General features: G+C 40.2%; 1 protein-coding gene across 4 annotated transcripts in view; it reads left to right on the top strand.

Annotated features, from left to right (window-relative positions):
• Positions 1 to 14287, top strand: part of sptbn2 (spectrin, beta, non-erythrocytic 2) — a 36676-nt gene that overhangs the window by 10692 nt on the left and 11697 nt on the right. For 2 of the 4 annotated variants that reach the window (XM_077591763.1, XM_077591765.1), the window contains exons 3-18: positions 8297 to 8448; positions 8611 to 8784; positions 8892 to 8983; positions 9073 to 9153; positions 9834 to 9949; positions 10344 to 10456; positions 10554 to 10741; positions 10854 to 10971; positions 11052 to 11210; positions 11284 to 11586; positions 11690 to 11843; positions 11945 to 12339; positions 12744 to 13007; positions 13076 to 13287; positions 13828 to 13965; positions 14057 to 14276. In XM_077591763.1, coding sequence (XP_077447889.1) covers positions 8297 to 8448; positions 8611 to 8784; positions 8892 to 8983; positions 9073 to 9153; positions 9834 to 9949; positions 10344 to 10456; positions 10554 to 10741; positions 10854 to 10971; positions 11052 to 11210; positions 11284 to 11586; positions 11690 to 11843; positions 11945 to 12339; positions 12744 to 13007; positions 13076 to 13287; positions 13828 to 13965; positions 14057 to 14276 — 2879 coding nt within the window. Of the gene's footprint in view, positions 1 to 387; positions 975 to 8296; positions 8449 to 8610; positions 8785 to 8891; positions 8984 to 9072; positions 9154 to 9833; positions 9950 to 10343; positions 10457 to 10553; positions 10742 to 10853; positions 10972 to 11051; positions 11211 to 11283; positions 11587 to 11689; positions 11844 to 11944; positions 12340 to 12743; positions 13008 to 13075; positions 13288 to 13827; positions 13966 to 14056; positions 14277 to 14287 lie in introns of those variants that run through there. The other 2 variants (XM_077591764.1, XM_077591766.1) reach the window with 2 other exon arrangements.

The raw sequence follows: 14287 nt of genomic DNA, 5'->3' as shown, positions 1-14287 counted from the left end.
AGGAAAGACCTTGTTGTGTTTCCAAGACACCACAACAACCTTCTTTGTCTCTTGTACATTTTATCATTTATCACATTGCCCCAAGGAAGACAAAAAAGGGAAGACTAAATGTTGGTTTTGAATTAGCAATAATAGAGGAAGGAGGGAAGGAAGCACCCAGCTAGACACCGGATCAGGAACTCACTTTGGCAGACCACACCCCTTTGCTCCATGGAATTAAGGTGGCTGTGAGTAATCTGCCTCCAGTTACACCGTGCAAAGCCCTCATAATGGTTTAGTCCACCTCCACACCTCCCCCTTCTTCTTCTCTTCTGTCCACCATTCTTTGGACGCTCCACCCTCAAAAGCGCACCTTATGCAAATGAGCCGAGGAGGGCACAGCAGGCTTTGTTTACACAGCAATCCGACCACAGCCTGTTAGCCTTCTCTACAGTGTGCTGCTCCAGAAAATGTAAAGAGGAAGAGTTTATAGGGAGGGATAGTCAGTGTTTTCTTTCTGAAACTTCTAGACATTGCAATTGTTTTTACGTGAACCTTCACAAGTGTGGTTAAATGATTCACACGAGGAGGTAACACAAAGACCGTATTGTTCACAATTTTTTTTTTAACTAAAGACACCTCCCTTGTGCTTTCATTGGGGAGGAAAGAGGATTCTTACTTTTTGCCACACGATTCAACGCGTGAGGATTTAGAGGAAATTATAAACCAAGACGTTTTGGATATCCAAAAGGTTGATCTTCTGTAAAGCCGTTGAAAGGATTTGATGCAGTCTTAAAGTAGGAAGATTGCGATATGCTCGAGACTTGAGAGTCCACATTCATACTTTATTTTAGAGGAATATTTTAAAAGGAAATCCATAATAACGGCCATGGAATGGGAGCACAGAGAGAGGGAGCCATGCTTGTCTCCGGCGGCATTTGTTAATCAGGTGCAATATTCCAATATCCTGGAAGGAAGGTTTAAACAGTTGCAAGGTAAGAGTTCTTCTGAGCTAATCATTTTGGTTTTGGGAATCATTTGTGTGTCCTCTAATGAAAGCTCCCAGCTAGGCAAATGCACATGAGTCTTCAGCTCGGCATCTAAAGCAGGCTGGCAGTGTGGCACCTGATCACTCGGCCACCTGTCCTGAGCTTATTACAATGCACAGCTCTATGCCCTGCACACACATATTGCAGCGTGCTGGCACCAACACAAAACGTCTTTTAGTTTTGGATTTTCTCTACGAAGGGTAGAAAATGAGTAATGGGAACGTATTCTTTTTTTATTTCCATTGCAAAAGATCTTCTCGGAAAAATATTCAGCATCCTCCCGCTATAGTGTGGCTGGTCCGTGTGGTTATTTGTCATCTCAGTAGGAAAGATCTGAGTATACTTGCAAGGCTTTGGTGTTTTATTTGTGGGTTTCTTTGTACCAACTGTTTCATAGATTGAAGATTTTAAATCTATTGCGGTTTGACATTCTAACTCAAGGACAACATTTTCCGCTTCTTTAACTAAAACCTCGATTATTGTATTTATTCAAGTTTTGCCTTTTTTTTTTAGATCAGGCCAGTTCTGCAAGTAAACACACTGTTTTTTAGTACAGGGTATACATGCACGCTAAGCTGTAAATATACACCCATAGTCACACGTCTTATTAGTAACGCTTACTTGTATTTCCAGTTTGGCTGTACTTGAGGCTCATTCTTGGGCTCACTCATTTATTCTTGTGTTAAGTCATGATGTCAGTTGGATTTGATAATGGACATAGTTCAGTGTCTGAGACTCCCATATCATGCAAAGGGAAGCATTACTAACACTGTTTTTGACACCCTAACAGAGGAACATTAAAACATTTATACAAAGTGAAATTTTGGTAATGTGGCCAGTATGTTACCTAAGGCCCTTTTTTTTTTTCAACAATTACATTTTTTTTTTTAAAAAGCACGTACGTATATATTACAACACAAATAGGTTGCCAACCCGACACCCAGAGCTGACTTTGTCGTACGTAATATCTGAAGGATAAGGAAAGTAACTCATTAACCACAGTTAAAGTAGATGGCTGTAATAAAAGCGTGAGTGACTCTAGTATTCTGTAGTAAGATATTTGTTTTCCCGCTCATATTATTTATTTTCCCATGAAAGAGATCTTGAAATATTGTGCAATTTATTATTTTAGTATACACATTTTTTCAAATTACAGCATGACTATTCTATTTTCAAGTTATAACTGTATGTTACATAATTTACTGCAAAGCTTGTCAGTCTTATCAATGTCAAAATTTTGTTTTATTATATGTCCATTTAGACACTTAGTTAACTACTCTGGACTTATGAACTGATCCATCACCTGGCTTAATTTATTAAATGGCAGATCATGAACCACACAAAATAAGTACATATTTTAACAAATAGTTTAGACATAGCTAACTTTTTTTCCCTAGGTTAAAAATTGATCTCTTTTTGGGAGAAAAAATGGTTTAAAAAAAGAATTCCTGCTAGGAAGGTTACTTCTCAAACGTAGTACTTCACTGCCTACTCAAGTGTTGTAACGCCATATATCGGAAGCTCTTACTCAGTGGCCTGCAGCTGTATCTAACAGTCACGTTACCCTTGTGGGAGCTCACCATCATCATAGCACACAATCCAAATAAAAATTACCTCGTTTGTACAGTTAAATCAACATTTACAGTTAACTCTCGGAAGCGTGTCACAAGACATTGTTGGTTTTGTAGGTTGAGGGACAATTACTGTCTTGTTGACATTTCACTTCACATTTAACTTTCAGTCCAGATGTTGTGGCTTAGAGGTGCATTTCTGTCTCCTCTCCCATGGGATTGGCCTTGGCCAGTCCCTTCCTCCCCACACTTTTTGTTATCAAGTGCAGCTGTAGATGACAGAGACCTACATGGTACATTGATACCATCAGTGTTGACTCATTTTTTGAAGAAACATTTTGCTTTGCCTAAATGTACTTGTGACCTCAAAGAGAAGAGGAAAAAATGATGCAAAGTGGCAGTTTTACCACAAGCCTACTTTTAGTAGCACAGAAAAGGAAGTTCCGCTTTCATAGCAGGGGCATTATGAAGATTTTTGCATCTGCGTGTGCTATTTGGCAGTTTGCGCACACATTCTTAGGTTTGTGTAAACTTCAACGATTATGTGGGTGCTAATGATGTGTCTGGAGCCATACTTTCCAGCGCAAAAAATAACAAAAGTGATACTGGGCTCATTATTTCCTTTGCAACTGTTTGACAGATTGTATATTAACAGATACCCTCAAATAAAATGATTGGTGCTCTTGGTGAAGATACAGATAGAGGAAGATAAATAAGTTATTTGAAAATTCCACTCCCAAATCTTTATATCGTCACCTATTTTTCATAACCGGTGCGGCATGGCCAAGTACTGCGTGATCTCACTTGACGATGGGAAAAATCATTTTTTTTTTATGTCTGCCGCAAAGTTGTGTCAGATTTACAGTGGTGTTTGACTTTAGTCCATTTAAAGCAACACAGATCTGGTTTTCCTCAAAGCACGGAAATGAAATTTAGGGCAAAAGTCCTCCTCCCACAGATTTCCTCGTTTCCTCCACCTTAATCATCTGGGGAACGACCAAAAAGAGAAGGACATTGAGGGAGATTAACGCAGACGTTTGTTTACCCATTCTTTCCGAGGACATGGTGACCAGAAGCGATCGTTATGGAAGCTCAAGGTGAAATGGGATGGCAAAAGTTTATGGGATCCAGGGCATTTCATCCCACTATTTGAGAGAACCAGGAATGTTAGTCAATACAAATTTTCTATTAACATCATAAAGATTAGGCTATATCTTTTGTCACCTTTAGTGATGAACTATTTTTTTTGCTATCTTTTGTGATCGCTTATCACAACAGTCCAGAATGTTAGCGTGATTATTCAGGTAGACTTTACTGTCTTCACATGTGAAGTGCTTACTATGGTGAACTATTTTCAGACGAGGTCAATTCTTGATCTCAGTGACGACACTGACAAAAAGTGCAATGCCATGCAATGACTTTGCACTGCTCCCTCTAGTGAAACGATTTCCAGTAGTGGGAATTCAAAGAATGCCCCCCCCCCCCCCCCATGTCATTTCTTCCCTCAAGTATGCTCTTCTTTATGTTTTGGTGGACAACACAGACATCACTCTATAATCAAAGACTACAGTGCAGTAATAGACTAACTGCTTGTATTTGGCCACAGTACAAAGCTTTGGCAGAATTTCAGCATGGCACTTGCTGCAAACGGAAATTGTAAATCATTGCAGCATGTAAAAAACAGTAAACCAACATTACATCAACACTACGTGTTCTTTCAGAAGCGATATTTCATCTTTGACATTTTCTACATAACTTGGGGATTCACTTTTATTCATAGGGGAAAGAATGGCAATTATTTAATGAATAGCATTAATATCCAAAACAAAGCTCTACCAAACACAGAGACAGAATTAAGACCGGCGTCATTTTTGCAAAGATTACTTTTAAAATTATCAGAATCATCTTAGGTTCATTTTAGGGTGCATTCACACTAGCCCTGTTTGGTTAATGCGCTGTGCACCTTTTGCACTGGTGTGAAATACAAACCAGTGAACTTTGGTGTGGAGAAAATAGCCGGTGTGAGACTTCGACGGAAAGGTGGTCTCCGTTCGCTTGGTGTATGTACTTCGCTGTATTTGGGAAAGTCACTGCACCGTGGTTTGAACCAGTTCAGAAATCACACCCCTTTTTGTGCATAACAGGTTTCAATAGCCATGGGCGTTATGGGAAATGTTATTTGGGTTGTCTGTTGTTAGCAGTACATTGTTTAACATGAGTCAGGGTTCAAAAATGAGCAATGATGAGACCGAATGTCCACTTGATACACTATGGGCAGATGCCAGCATAAAAACTATGCCGGAAAATAAACATATAAATGAAGACATATTTAAGAAGTTTAGATATAGGATAAAGGAGAAAGACTTTTGAACATGAGTACACCACAGCATGCTGCATCTTTGTGATTTTTATTTTTTTTAACTTCACTATTTCACTGTACCCTGCACAGGCCGTTTTGTCAAACGTTTGAAGAGTGTTTCCACACGTGGGTTTGTTGTCAAATCCTGGGACTATTGTGAAATTTACAATGTGAAAAGGGAACGCACCAAACCAAACAAAAAGATATATTTTATTTTGGCTTACACCAAAGAAAGCTAACTATGCACTTTCCTGGAGTGAATACTCCCTTAGACAACACAATCAAAGATGACTAACCTTGAACCATTTTAACCGTTAAAACTGTACAGTAGAAAGGACACTCCTTGATCTTGCGTTAAGCCATTGTTTAGTGAGCTTATTATAATGGCTCCCATGAACAAACACAACACTGTTTTTGGTCAAAACAGCTGCACAAAGTTTGCACTCCTCTCCAAAAGCAGCCACTGATGACCAGTATGTTTGCTTATTATATATAACCACCAATGGAGAGACATCTCTTTTTGTCTGCCTGCTTGTTAGTTTCCCTGTCATTTAGAACCAACTTGCTAGAACTGTGGCAGCATGTTGTCTACATAACTTTTGTCCAGTGACATATTGTCTATGCCTCATTTTAACAATTCTGTCACAACGTGACCAAGCCTATGGAGGAGTGTACCTTCCTCAGCCGCATTTTAATAAAAAGCCACTGCAGTAATTTTTAGACCAACGAGGAAAAATGCTAATGGAAGAACAATATTGGTGATGGCAAGGATTCGATCAAGAAACATCTGTTAACATTTTTCACTTGTCCAGCATGCCTTTAGTTCTACTTAACATTTTTGAACACTTGTCAATCTTTCTTTAATTTTTTTCCGTTAGATTTCTTCGGACAGACAAGCAGTTTCTCCACTTTTATCATAAGGCACGAAAATAAATCCCTCAAACATGGCTGTTACCTCACTCATTGCCGTAGACGTATGTACAGGGAGTCCTGAACCCTATGACATTTGGACTTTATGATACGAAGGCCTCGTCCACCATTTACTCCCCCCATTGCCATAGTTGTTGGTTACCTAATTCAGTCCTTTTCTGTGTTTTGAGTGTCGGGATGATTTTTTTCTTTTTTCGCCCTCCTGGTTTCATGTTATGGCCCCGAAGAAGAAAGGTGGGACTTCTAGGCAATTACCATGGAAAAAAAGATTGACATCATAAAAAAAACGGAGAAAGAAAAGAGATACTGACGGACATTGTTAAAGATATAATACGTTCAAACTAATGTTAACATTTTTTGGTCACACAGACTTTTTGCCAATAGGTAAATCAAACAGCTTCCGGTTCACATAGCCTAAAAATAAGGGCAGTAATGTAAAAAAAAATATTGTACATGTTCCAATGTACAACATGAGCTTCGACAGAAATTTGTTATGTTGCCAGCGAAGGAACGGAACTCACTCGCAAATTCAGGACTCCCTGAATTTAGATTCCAACCTTTAACTGGCACTGAAAAAAATGAACTAATCACTTGGGTTTTCATTCGTAAACCACTGTAATGGCTTAGAGAGAACAGTGCAACTTTGCTTTGAATTTATATTGTCTTTTTAAAATCCCAAAATACAAGGAAGAATAGGAAAGAATTACACCTACAAAATTTCAACAATTTGTTTAGTCCAATAAAGATCCACACCCACCTCTCCTTATCAGCGACATACAGTATATACCACATTGTGTTGAAATAGATAAAAGATGTTATAAAATGATGAAAGCCACTGTTTTGTCATATTCAACCACACAATGTCAGTTGAACATCCAGCAAGTGATTCTAAATATCAAGTTGAATTTTATAAATAGAGGTGAGTCATGTAACAATAGGGGTGTGCCATAAAACGGTGTCAAACTAGTTTGGTTTGCGGGGCATATACATGGCATTTATATCTCGTATAGGCCCAGACCAGTTCATTTTTGGCCAAATAAGTTATCTCACTGGCTGCCATTGACTGGGATAGACAGACACCCAATTTATTTGAACTGGGTGGGAAAATTGAATAAAGATTCATTTGTCCCCTCTCAGTCAAAATGGATTGGATGTCTAGTGCCGTCAATGGCACTAAAAGATAAGTATCCACAGACAATCCTCCCAGTTTAAGTGAATTGGACATCTATCATTGTCAATGAATGGCAATGAGTTAAGTTTGCATCATTCCCTTTAATTTTCCCTGTTGATTTTGGGACATTTTGACTTTGTGGCGTCGAACGAACAAATGTGACAGCAGACACAAAACTGAACAAACTGCAATCGCACTCGATCACACAACTCATTATCACAACACCACCAGCCATAAAACCCCAAATATTTCTGCTACTTTTTAACTATGGGAATGTCCCTCTTCCTTTGACTCTCATTTTATTTGAATGGATGGCGCATCATAATGGCACGATACGCCTATTTTTAATGGGGTGTATCAAAGGAAATGCCACAAACTCTTTCCAACCTATTTGCTTAGGAGACTCTCATGGAAGATTGTAAAAATAATTCATTGTCGCTTGGTTCCTTTTGCCACACAGAGCAGAGATAGCTTTAGAGTTCAGCAGTGTCAACTCCAAATTTGAAATGACCATTGGACTGATTCTGAGTCATTTTGGGATTGCCATGATAGACATTAACCACACCATATAATGATAATATTAGGAAAACAAGGATTGTAAAATCCAATAGTTACGTAAATGTTGATGGGTTTTGATAGAACAGTAGATGATTAACCACTGTTTCCTTTACCATTTTAATGTGTAGAAGAAATGACAGAGAAAACACAATAGAAAGTCATATCTTCCTTCAACTTGCAATACTTCAACGGTATTATTCTGTAGTAATTACACCACTTTATTAGGCATGTGTGAAATTTTAGAATCAGTTCTCTTTTTCTCTAAATGGCTGTTAGGGTGGTTGATTGCACAACAGTTATATTTGGTTTCCTCGTGTTCACTGAACTTTACCCTTTATGACTTCATCCATTAATGAACTCGCAATGTGGCAGAGTTGATTTGTTACTTTGTAATATTGTTTGATAGAGATTTTAAAATATTTTTCCTTATTTCATGCTGTTGCACGCTTAAACAGCATTTTCCAAAAATGGACCATTAGACAATGGACAATTAGAAATGGTCTAAAACTTTGGTTTAGGAAATTAACTCTTTGGCTGCTATTGGCGGTGATAGACGTCCATTCTGTTTTGCCTAGATTGGTCTTGCTACCAAAAAAACATAAGCTCTCTGAATACTATACAAGTAGCTTTTTATTGCCTCGTGAATAACCCTTTCTTTCCCCTGGTAATTCGTTTTCAGATGAGCGTGAAGCTGTACAGAAGAAAACCTTTACCAAATGGGTGAACTCTCACTTAGGCCGAGTCACTTGTCGCATCGGTGACTTGTACACGGACCTGCGTGACGGCCGCATGCTTATGCGTCTACTGGAAGTGCTCTCGGGAGAACAGCTGGTGAGTATCCCGGGGAAAAAAATCGATCTCTGTCCCTCTCTTGGCATAAAAAGTTATGAGAATTGAGAATGGGGTGTGCTTAATTTCATCCCTTTTATGTGTGACTTTATTTCTTCACTGACGTTCACAACTTTTTTCATTTTTTGCTTCTTCCGTTTACAGCCAAGACCCACAAAAGGCCGCATGCGTATTCACTGTTTAGAAAATGTCGATAAAGCTCTGCAATTCCTCAAGGAACAAAAGGTCCATCTAGAAAACATGGGATCACATGATATTGTGGATGGTAACCACCGTCTCACCCTGGGGCTCATCTGGACCATAATTCTTCGCTTCCAGGTATGCTTAACAGCATTCATACATATACATAGTTGGTGATCAAATGCTATAATTCATTATTGACTTATGTGTGCTCTATCATAAATGAATAAATGATGTGGCCATAGATTCAGGACATCAGTGTGGAGACGGAAGATAACAAAGAGAAGAAATCGGCAAAAGATGCCCTTCTTTTATGGTGTCAAATGAAAACTGCTGGGTGAGAAACCTGCATGATTGTGGAATTAACAGTTACTGTTTAATCTGTTTGTCATGTTAATGATTTATCTTTCTTTGTTGGCCTCTAAGCTACCCCAATGTCAACATTCACAACTTCACAACCAGTTGGAGGGATGGTCTAGCGTTCAATGCCATCGTGCACAAACACAGGTCATTGACTTCTCCTTGTATACTTGATTCTGCCGACTATATCGACATGTGCAGTGAAGCTAACAATGCATAGTTAGCCGTTTAAATTGAACTCCTGGTAAAGTGAGGATTTTGATAATCGTAGCAGACACCTTATCTTTTTTATCATACTGAAATAACTTGTTGCCCTTCTCAGGGGTGTTTTTATTCAGGTCTTCTCCTCAGTCTGTAGAGTGGCTGAAGATAAAAATAAAACTGGAAGTGAGATGGCCTAGATCACTGAAATAATAACCTACTTATTTTATATATATATACGAGCGCATCCTTTCGGTGATAGTGCCACTTGAATAGCCTGTTACGCTCTGAGATGCTCCTGAAAACTTGCGACATCTCAGACATTGCAATGATTCAGTGCTTAAATGTGATTGTAGGTTATATTTACCCCAATTTAAGGTTACATTGTTATACCTATAGTACTATATTAACCATATCCCTACCATTAATCGGAGGGAGTACATGCAGTTCTCTGCTTCAATGAATTATTTTCACTTTCCCAGAGGCTAATCTCTTTGTTAATTGAGTGTAAAATTGATATCAAGGTTTAATCTTCTGTCATAAACAGTTGATGGCGTATTTCAATTCTGCGTCTTTGCTACACTTTGTTTCCAATAAAAAGAATAATTGTAGTCTGGCCTCCATAGACCCGACCTGATTGAGTTTGACACACTGAAAAGGTCCAACGCTCACTACAATCTTCAGAATGCTTTTAATATAGCCGAGAAGGAGCTGGGCCTTACTAAGCTGCTGGACCCAGAAGGTGAGTGGATAAAGCCAATACAAATACACAAAGCCTTACTGTGTGTGACTTGCACTGCAGCTAGTGTCTTTGCACTAAACCACTAATTCTAATGCCAGATTGTTGGCTTACCAGGCTCAGTTATCTCAATCACTACCATTGAGTAGTAGTACATCTGACATTGCGCTTCCAAATATGGATTTAAGTATTTGGCTACCTTTGACGGCAATAGACGTCCAAATGGATGGGCCTTGGATGGAATGATCCCTGCATAACCCTCCCATTCCAAATGCATTGGACGTCTATTGACATTAATGTGTATTTAGTGATTTCGTTCATTTTATTCTTTTTATATTAACTACCGCAACACTTATATACTGGGTTAATCTTGGAACACACTCCACCTCTCCCGCAGATGTTAATGTTGATCATCCGGATGAGAAGTCCATCATTACTTACGTGGCCACCTACTACCATTACTTCTCAAAGATGAAAGCGCTAGCAGTGGAGGGCAAACGTATTGGCAAGGTTAGCATCGCCAACAGGAATATGAATCATGTTAAGCACAAGTTTGTGGTTACCTTTTCTTAAGTCAGTTGGTGTAATTCTGAGATATCTCTCACAGGTTCTCGACTATGCCATCGAGGCCGATCAGCTGATAGACAAATACGAGACCTTGGCTTCAGAGTTGCTGGAGTGGATCGAACAGACAATAGTGACGCTGAATGATCGACAGCTTGCAAACTCGCTCAGCGCCGTGCAGAACCAGCTCCAAGCTTTTAATTCTTATCGCACTGTAGAAAAACCTCCCAAGTGAGTAACAGAAAACATCTACAGTAGTGTAAATCAATAACAAGGGTTAACCTTGGAGCGTTTACTGAATATGTAAAAGATCTTTTAATCAAAGATTGTTCTTTTGCTCCAGATTTACCGAGAAGGGAAACTTGGAAGTCCTCCTCTTTACAATCCAGAGTAAGATGAGAGCAAACAACCAGAAGGTTTACACACCAAGAGAAGGAAAATTGATCTCTGACATCAATAAGGTAACGATTGATTCATGAGACATGCGTTTATGAGTCTTAGTAAGAGTGTGTGCTGATTCTTGTATTTCCTGCATTTGTAGGCATGGGAGCGACTAGAAAAGGCAGAGCATGAACGTGAGTTGGCCCTGAGAAATGAACTCATTCGTCAAGAAAAGCTGGAGATGCTTGCGGCACGTTTCGACCGCAAAGCTGCTATGCGGGAAACGTGGCTGAGTGAGAATCAGCGCTTGGTGTCTCAGGTATTAATTCAATCTCATTTCTCTAAAATAATACATTTGATGGGAATTCAAATTGGATTCATTCTGCCATCAGGACAATTTTGGAACCGATTTGGGAGCGGTGGAAGCCGCCACCCGAAAACACGAGGCCATTGAGACAGACATTGGCGCCTATTGGGAGCGTGTGGCTGCTGTCGAGGCTGTCGCCAAAGAGCTGGAGGCAGAGAAATACCACGATGTGAGACGTGTTCTTGCGAGAAGGGACAATGTGCTTCGGCTATGGGAATACCTCAAGGAGCTACTAACCGCACGCAGAGAGCGACTGAATGCCCATCGAGACCTGCAGAGGCTATTTGAAGAGATGCGTTACATCTTGGATTGGATGGCTGACATGAAGGTACTGACTCGGCATTTACACACACAGCCAGTTGACCAGCATGAATGAAAACGCTCCTTAATTTGTACCGTTGAATGTTTTGCCTTTGTATTGCTGTGTGTAGAGTCGTCTGCAGTCTCAAGACAGCGGCAAACATTTGCACGATGTTTTGGACCTTCTCCAGAAACATACTCTAGTAGAGGCTGATATTTCAGCTCAAGCAGAGCGAATCAAAGCAGTGCAGGGAGCTGCAAAACGTTTCACTTCACATGACCAAGGTGAGGAGGAGTTTTTTTTTTTCTTCCACATTCTGTGATGATGATGCCCTGTCCGGTGAGATTTAGTTTTATCAGATAAAGTTGTATTTTTCCAATGGCAGCCTACAAGCCGTGCGAGCCTGGGCTAGTCAGCGAAAAGGTCAACCTGCTCGGCCAAGCCTACGAGGAGCTTGGCCATTTGGCCGGACAGCGCAGAGAGCGCCTTGAGGACTCTCGCCGCCTTTGGCAATTCATGTGGGACCTGGGAGAAGAGGCGGCATGGATCAGAGAGCAAGAGCAGATCTTGACCAGCGGAGAGTGCGGCCGGGACCTCACATCTGCCCTCCATCTGCTCAGTAAACACGAGGCATTCAGAGACGAGATGGCAGCCCGCTACGGCCCACTCAGCAACAGTATTGCTGCAGGAGAGACTTTGGTGAATGAGGGACACTTTGGTGCCCCAGAGGTCACAGAGAGCATTAAAGATATTCGTGCACAGTGGGCACATTTGGAGGAGGTGGGTATTCATTACAACTCGTGTGTAGTGTGTGACAGGAATGCTCTACCTTTTACCTCTTAAGGTGTGGTACAGGTATCACCAATGCAATACAAAAGTACTAAGTGCAGTTTTAACATTCAAACTTTGATTCTAAAAATGAAGAAAACATCTGCCTTTTGTTTCACCTAACCGCAACTTAATTTGAACTAGGGAACAGGAAGTGAATGCTCATGTTTCAGTGATATTGCGCTAGATAAAATGTATTGGCCATCTAGCCCCGTGAATGGCGGCCAATAAGTTTATGGTAGTACTTGGAGAGTCACATATTACTTAAGGTTTTACTTGTTGTAGAGTGTATGACAGCGGTTACTGCACAATTGGAATTACATTTTATAAAAGGAATTGGTGTTTTTTTTTCCTAGACAACAAAATTGAGAGAACAGAAGCTTAAAGACTCCGTGGCCCTGCATCAGTTCCTGACAGATGCTAATGACATGGATGTTTGGCTAATGGAAACACTAAGACTGGTGTCTAGTCAGGACGTGGGTCACGACGAGTTCTCCACCCAAACGTTAGCTCGCAAGCAAAGGGAAATCGAGGAAGAGATCAAGAGCCACAAACCGCTCATTGAATCCCTGCACGAACAGAACCAAGCACTTCCACAAACCTATGCCAATTACCCTGAGGTAAGCATGTTTTTCATCCATCTTGAATGCTGCTTGTAATTCCTCATTATTATTTTTTGAAATTATAGGTGAAAGGCCGGCTACCTGCTATCGAGCAGCACTATAAGGAACTCCAATCCCTGTCAGTGTCTCGGCGCCAGGCACTGGAAGGTGCTTTGGCGCTCTATCGTATGTTTAGTGAGGCAGGCGCCTGCCAACTGTGGGTGGAAGAAAGAGAGAAGTGGTTACACGGCATGGAGATCCCGAACAAACTCGAAGACTTGGAAGTGGTGCAGCAGAGGTTAGTTCAGAAATAAACAGTGTGCAAAGATGCCACAGGTGTATTCTGGCAAACAACAATGGGAATTTGTTCAAATAAAACACAGAAATTAGTCAATATGCTTAATCTTTACTGAAGTTACCACTTAATCAAATCAAATTCTGTATATAGCCACCACTAGGTAGGTTGTAATTACAGAAACCATCAATATTTACATGATACTATATGAAAACCCATCTAAATAGCAAGCAACCTTTTCACACATGCAACACAGCGTAGTTCATTATCAATATTAATCGAATAACAAAAGGACTTAATAATAAAAAGCATACTTACCAGTGATACTGACTCTTGGATATTCCAACATGAATAGTTCTGTTGGTCACATTTGGCAATACTGATTTAGAAATGCATTGGGGATATTTCATGTAGGTTTTTTTTGTTTAAGCTTGAACTTTTACTTGTATTGCACATTATATGTATACATTGATGCCATTGTGCGATGGACAAATTACAATTTTATAATGTTCAGAAAAATGAGTAATTCTGTCGCGGCCTCAGGTTTGAGACACTGGAACCTGAAATGAACAGCATAGGGACGAGTGTCACCGAAGTTAATCATGTGGTTGAGAGGCTGTTAAATTCGGACAACTCTAACAAAGACCAAATCCACCAGACACGTGACCATCTGAACAACAGGTTAGACATGACACATAATGGTGGCAATGACCCAGTAAAGGCAGTGATGTGAACTGTAACCAATCCCACTCACGTTTGGTTTCATAACTAGGTGGAAAGAATTCCAGAAACTGGCTGGCCAAAAGAGACTAGGCTTGGAATCGGCTCTCAATATCCAAAACTACCACCTGGAATGTAATGAAATCCAAACGTGGATGAGAGAAAAGACCAAAGTCATTGAATCGACTCAGAGTTTGGGAAATGATCTAACTGGAGTGATGGCACTACAGCGCAAACTCACAGGCATGGAGAGAGACTTAGAGGCGATTCAGGTATGGAGTGA

Source organism: Stigmatopora argus, chromosome 22, assembly GCF_051989625.1.
Source record: "Stigmatopora argus isolate UIUO_Sarg chromosome 22, RoL_Sarg_1.0, whole genome shotgun sequence".
Lineage (NCBI taxonomy): Eukaryota > Metazoa > Chordata > Actinopteri > Syngnathiformes > Syngnathidae > Stigmatopora > Stigmatopora argus.
This window is presented reverse-complemented; position numbering and strand designations above follow the sequence as displayed.